The sequence below is a fragment of the Triticum aestivum genome, chromosome 3A (assembly GCF_018294505.1).
Source record: "Triticum aestivum cultivar Chinese Spring chromosome 3A, IWGSC CS RefSeq v2.1, whole genome shotgun sequence".
Taxonomy (NCBI): Eukaryota; Viridiplantae; Streptophyta; class Magnoliopsida; order Poales; family Poaceae; genus Triticum; species Triticum aestivum.
Genome location: NC_057800.1, coordinates 32,288,101 through 32,294,366, shown reverse-complemented (window position 1 = coordinate 32,294,366; position 6,266 = coordinate 32,288,101). Strand labels below are relative to the sequence as shown.

The window sequence follows — 6,266 nt, the reverse complement described above, 5'->3', positions numbered from 1 at the left end:
TTCAGAGAACATCCGCCGCCTCGCCTCTCTGAGTAGGACACAAACCCTAAAAAAACTCAAAAGAGCATGAAAAAACGGAGTCCTCCCGCCGGCATGGACTGGGATCCACCACACCTCCATGGCCCTAAGACCACAGAGACGAGGTAGACCGACGACGGCACCGGCGGTAGGCACAAGAAACCGTAGCCAAAGGGTTTTGTGTGTTTCTCTTGTCGGAGTTTTCAAATTTACTGCGCGTGAAACCATGTTCACCTTTTATATTTTTGATTGACTATACATGAGGCTGTCTCAGTAAGATTATCAATAGGCTATGTTGTGCCAGCTCAATAACTCATAGGTGCTCATAAGATAGGGCGTGTGTGTGCGTCCATTCATATGTGTGAGCGTTTATAGAGATATAAGTGTATGTGTGTATGTATGAACGTGTGCGTTTGTTGTGTTTAAAGAAAAACTAAGCTCTCTCAAAAGAAGCGAAAAAATAATTTCAATTTTGTTACAACACAGGTACAATCGAAGTCCCTCCCAAATTGAGTAACCGAATCCTTCTCTCATCGCAATTAGTATTAGAAAACACATAAAAAATGAAGCAAATAAAAAAAAGGAAAAGAGAAAACACGCTTCCCCGGTTGTCTTCGTCTCCTTTTCCCCACCGCACCGCACCGCGTCTCGTCTCCGTTCCTCTTTCTCCTCATCTTCCCACCTCCTTCGTCAAACCCCAGGGCCAAGCAACCGCCGCCGCCGCCCCGCCCCGCCCCTCCCCACGCCGAATCCGCCGCCCCCGCGCTCCCCCGGCCTGCCCCCCGCGCCGATCCGCCGGAATCCGCCGCAAAGGCGGCGCCTTTCCAGCTCTCCCCCGATGTACAGCAACTTCAAGGAGCAGGCGATCGAGTACGTGAAGCAGGCCGTCCAGGAGGACAATGCCGGCAACTACGTCAAGGCGTTCCCGCTCTACATGAACGCGCTCGAGTACTTCAAGACCCACCTCAAGTACGAGAAGAACCCCAAGATCAAGGAGGCCATCACCGCCAAGTTCACCGAGTACCTCCGCCGCGCGGAGGAGATCCGGGCCGTCCTCGACGAGGGCGGGGGCGGCCCCCCCGGCGCGCCCAACGGCGGCGACGCGGCCGTCGCCACCCGGCCCAAGACCAAGGGGAAGGACGGCGGAGGCGACGGCGCCGGCGGGGATGACTCCGAGCAGTCCAAGCTGAGGGCCGGCCTCAACTCCGCCATCATCACCGAGAAGCCCAACATCAAGTGGAACGACGTCGCCGGGCTCGAGAGCGCCAAGCAGGCGCTGCAGGAGGCCGTCATATTGCCCGTCAAGTTCCCCCAGTTCTTCACAGGTGAGCTTTTCCAGAGGAAGCCAGTAATCCTACCTAATTATTCGTCGCCAAGGATGAGGCGATTTTAGTTGCTGTATAGATAGGCCCTGTGCGTCTTGATCTCGATTGAATCTGATTGGATGAGCATGGATTATTCGGTTCTGGATTCCAGGTAAAAACATGCCACACAAGCTGGCTTTTGTCTGCAGAATAAGCATAATTTTGAGCTGCCATGAGCGCGTCTACTAGATCGATTTGCATTGAACAAACTTAGTTGGTTTAGCGCAGGAATGTCTAGTGAATTATGTTCAGGAACCTTGTTGACTTCTCAATCCTGGCAAAGAAACTTGCTAAGCTAAACTTATAACTACCTCGCTTTTGTACGGGATAATAGTATGGAGTAGAACCATATGCATCTTGATCTGGATTGAACCTGGTTGGGTGAGCATGAATTATTCGGTTCTGGCGTGCATGTCGAAAGTATGCTACACAAGCTGGTTTTTGTCTGTAGATAAAGCATAATTTTGAACCGCCATCAGTGCATAGATTTGTGTTGAACAAACTTAGTCGGTGCAGCGTGGGGATGTCTGACAAATTACACTCAGAAACTTGTTTGATTCTTCAATCCTCGCAAAGAACCTTTGCTAGTTCATAACTTTTTGTTTATCTTGATCTTGATTGAATCTGATTGGGTGAGCATGAACTATTCATAATTTTGAACTACCATGAGCATGTATGCTAGATCGATTTGTATTGAGCAAACTTAGGCTGCGTTGTTTCACCTGTTTTTTGCCTATTTTTCGCGCATGATTTTTCACAGCCAATTGTAAGTAAGCACAACACAGCACAGTTCAGCAACCGCAGACTGAGCCTTGGTCCGTGTAACGTAGGGGTGTCTGGCAAATTATATTCAGTAACTTTTTGACTCTCTAATCCTCTCAAAGAACCTTGCTAAACTTATAATTACGTCGCTCTTGTATGAGATAACAGTTTGTAGTAGAGCCAATTTTTTTCCAGTGACGGTGGCAGTGTGAATTAAAAAATGATTATCAAACCAAGAGTTAACCATAGATCCATAGAAACATTGGTTTCTTACAGTACAGCTTGGTGGTAAATGTAGCAGAAACTTATAATTACGTCGCTCTTGTATGAGATAACAGTTTGTAGTAGAGCCAATTTTTTTCCAGTGACGGTGGCAGTGTGAATTAAAAAATGATTATCAAACCAAGAGTTAACCATAGAGCCATAGAAACATTGGTTTCTTACAGTACAGCTTGTGAGTATGGATCTTCGATTGTTAGTATAGCAAAAATTAGCTTCAGTTCCTAACTGTCTGTTTGAACTAAAACCACGACACTTATTTTGGATCGGAGGGAGTATGAGATTTGAATACCACGAGATTCTCCAAATACTTTCATAACTGGTGTCTGTTTTAGGGTTTGTGTCCTTAACCAGTCAACTATCATATACTGGGGAGCACTTTTTTTAGGTAACTGCTGATGTGCAACTAATGGAGTGTCCCTTTCTCTAGGTAAGCGGAGGCCATGGAGGGCTTTTCTTCTGTACGGTCCACCAGGAACAGGAAAGTCTTATTTGGCTAAAGCTGTTGCGACCGAGGCTGATTCGACATTCTTCAGGTAGTTATCATATATTTCACCTACACACTAACCTTTATTCTCACTGATTTCATCCTTGAATGATTTTTGGTCGGACGTCTTTTACCTTTCTGTAATCAGTTATCTGTTGGTGAATGATTTTTGGTTGGACGTCTTTTACCTTTGGGTAATCAGTTATCTGTTGGTGCCAAATTAACAACCTTAGAGCATCCTTTGCCTATTGTTTATGCTACCTAGATTTATTGCTGAACTCTAATTTGCAGGATATTATCCTGTTACTTGTCCAATAGTTAACAGAAACCAATCCTATGTGTTTGGAACAGTAGATAAGTGTTTGCACAATTGGTATAGATGATTCATAGTCTACTCAAAATTTCAAATTTATTCACTGTTCTGCTTGGAATAATTATATTGGGCGGGTACATTTCATATTGTGAGTTTGTGATTGTTCTAGTTCCACCAGCTTATGTTATATATGCTCCTGCACGGGAGCATCGTATGCGTTGGAATTGACTTCTTGCTTTTTCTACATTGGGACTTCTCTTATATGATGATGACACAATTGCTAGTTGTTCTCTCCTCACTGAGTACCATGTTTTATCTCTACTTTCCATGTGTTGATAATTGGCTTTGTCATCATGTAAGCGAATCTCACACAATATAAAGCGGTTTTATGTGCCAACAAGGACATGCAGGCCTGCAATTCATATTTTAGGGTATCACTTAGGTTTCCAAAGTGTCTCTTTGTAGTAGTTCATCATGTGCAGCAACTAGTGTTTTCACTTTTTTTTACTGCTATGATTTCGAATTTCTCATGGTGGTTCATTTGCGCATGGTTGACAATATTGAGCATGTATGTTTAGTGCAAATTTCTAGATAAGGAGTTAAGGTAATTAACTTGGCATACTAGTAGTACATCATTTATGTATCTACAAGAGCCATATTATTCACCTATATTACAGGAACATCATAAAAGATTGAAGGCAGATGCCCTCTTCATGAAAATTCTATTTGATGCAGGCAAAAGAGTTTTTGCTAAAAAAACCTTTTGTAAAACGTTCTCTCTTGTGAGGTGTGTCCCAAGATAGCAGCTTTAATAAGTTGCACTTGGTTTGGGTGTTGCTTTTCATGTGCACACCTTAGAGTATGATATGTTTAAACCTTGGCTGAAGTAGGGAACTTTTGATGTTTACATGCAATTTGTTTTAGAAAATGATGCAGTATTAGTATATTGTTGTATGAAAGGATGTTAGTTTATTATGCTTACATTTGTTATGTGCATTAAAATGAATTTTGTGAGAACAAGAGATATGGTCCTGTAATAATTGGTGGGTCAAATCATCTATGCATTCAAAAAAATAATAATTTTGCCATGTTTTAGTCGTAATATATCTTAAGATCTGAGGTCTTACTTTGTAAACATTATCAGATGAGCTGTGTTCAGCCAGATTGAGAAAACAATTTGAATTTTTTCTCCATCCTAAATACTTCCAGAGCTGCACTTCTGATTTCCAGATGAGTAGCTTAACCACACATTGATTCCTATGTTAAAGAGTAGTAACACCTAATGTATATGTAGCCGCACCATAAAACATTTGGCAAATATGTGAGTGGCTAGGTACCATGAACATTTATGCGGGCTGAGCGCATTGCAGGTTATACAATAGGCTTTACATTTGGCAAATATGTAAATAGGGTAAATTTGATATATGCCACTACAAAGTTTCTGGTTTTGGAAAAATACTGTTCTTTGATTTTGAAACATGCCATGACAAAGTTCATAGGCTTTGCAATATGCTATTTCATACCGTTTTGAGGGATTAGACACAATAACAGGTATGCACTTCCCTTAATAGTTTGTGCATGGACAAAGGTACCCCTTCGCCAATTCAACAACACCCCGATCCCCTTTTCTTCTCGTTTCTTTCTGTTTGTCCCAGCCACCACGCCTGCTGCCTCGGCCGCCGTGCCGCCGCTGCTCCTGCCCGCCGGCTTGCCTCCGCTGCTCCTGGTCTCCTCCACCAGTTCCGTTCCTTGCCGCCACGTCCCAGCTCTTCGGACCGGCACCCTTGCTCTTATCCTCTCCCCTTTGTTAACCTAGACCTAGATGAGAGACATGGAGGCAACTAGTGCGGATGCTGGTGGTTGCAGGAGTGTATGATTCCTGCAAATCCAAGTGGTATGTTATTTAAGTCAAGTTGTCAATTGGAACAACAAGCAATGCAGCAGCTACTGGAACATCAAACAAGCAATGCATATGCTGTCAATTTTGCTTCACGTCGCTTTAGCTTCAGGTTTCACATTGCCACCGTGCCACCGTTCTCGGCCGTCATCGGGGTCGCGGACACCGAGCACCAAGGGCAAATAGTGAAAGTTGAGTTGTGCAGCATAGAGCCGGCGGCTGGTTGTAGCACTAGAGGTGGTGGGTGAGAGCAGCACTTGGGAGCAGCAGCTCTGGCGAAGTGGAGGAGCTGGCAGCTAGGAGCAGCACCAGCGACGGCGAGTTTCCAAGGGCCAAAGCTGGCTGATTTCAGAGAGACAGAAAGGAAAAATGGGATTGGGAGCGGCTAGCTGTTGACTTGGCCGAAGGGGCAACTTTGTCCATATACAAAATGAAATACATACATGTTATGGTGTCTAATCCTTGAAAAGGGTATGCAATAGCGTATTTCAAAGCATGTGAACTTTGTAATGGCATTTTTCGAAACAGGGAAACTTTGTAGTGGCATATATCAAATTTACCCATGTAAATATGTCTGAATAAGCTGCATGTTCTTTCTTCTGGATGTGCCCATGTATATTGCTAACGTTCATTTCCTACTAGTTTCCATTTCTTTGTACTGCTAATACAACATCCTTAAGGTTATACCATATTAATGCCCTCAATTTACCTGCAGCATATCTTCATCAGACCTTGTTTCAAAATGGATGGGAGAGAGCGAGAAACTAGTTGCTAATCTTTTCCAAATGGCTCGCGAAAATGCCCCATCAATTATCTTCATTGATGAAATTGATTCCTTGTGCGGTACACGTGGAGAAGGCAATGAAAGTGAAGCTTCCAGGAGAATAAAAACCGAACTTCTTGTACAGATGCAGGTGAGCTTTTGCAGCCTATAATGTTGTGAACTGTTTCTGAATATGTGTTCTCCTTCAGAATATGCGACGTGATTAGATGGATTTCTGCACTTAGGATGGTAAATGATTCAAGTAATTCAGACATGGAGAAGTGATGGCCCGACACATTCTGTGTCCAGATTATGGAATTAGTAGCGAGCCTAGTTTTTAAGAAAACTTTGGCAAAACTGTTGCATTGCTAAGTAAGGGGGGG

At 43.6% G+C, this 6,266-nt stretch overlaps 1 protein-coding gene across 1 annotated transcript in view; it reads left to right on the top strand.

Annotated features, from left to right (window-relative positions):
• Positions 1-677: 677 nt before the first annotated feature.
• Positions 678-6,266, top strand: part of LOC123060014 (protein SUPPRESSOR OF K(+) TRANSPORT GROWTH DEFECT 1) — a 7,474-nt gene continuing 1,885 nt past the window's right edge. Inside the window, exons 1-3 of the mRNA XM_044482573.1 lie at positions 678-1,343; positions 2,854-2,959; positions 5,836-6,034. Coding sequence (XP_044338508.1) covers positions 857-1,343; positions 2,854-2,959; positions 5,836-6,034 — 792 coding nt within the window. The 5' untranslated portion in view covers positions 678-856. The remainder of the gene's footprint in view (positions 1,344-2,853; positions 2,960-5,835; positions 6,035-6,266) is intronic.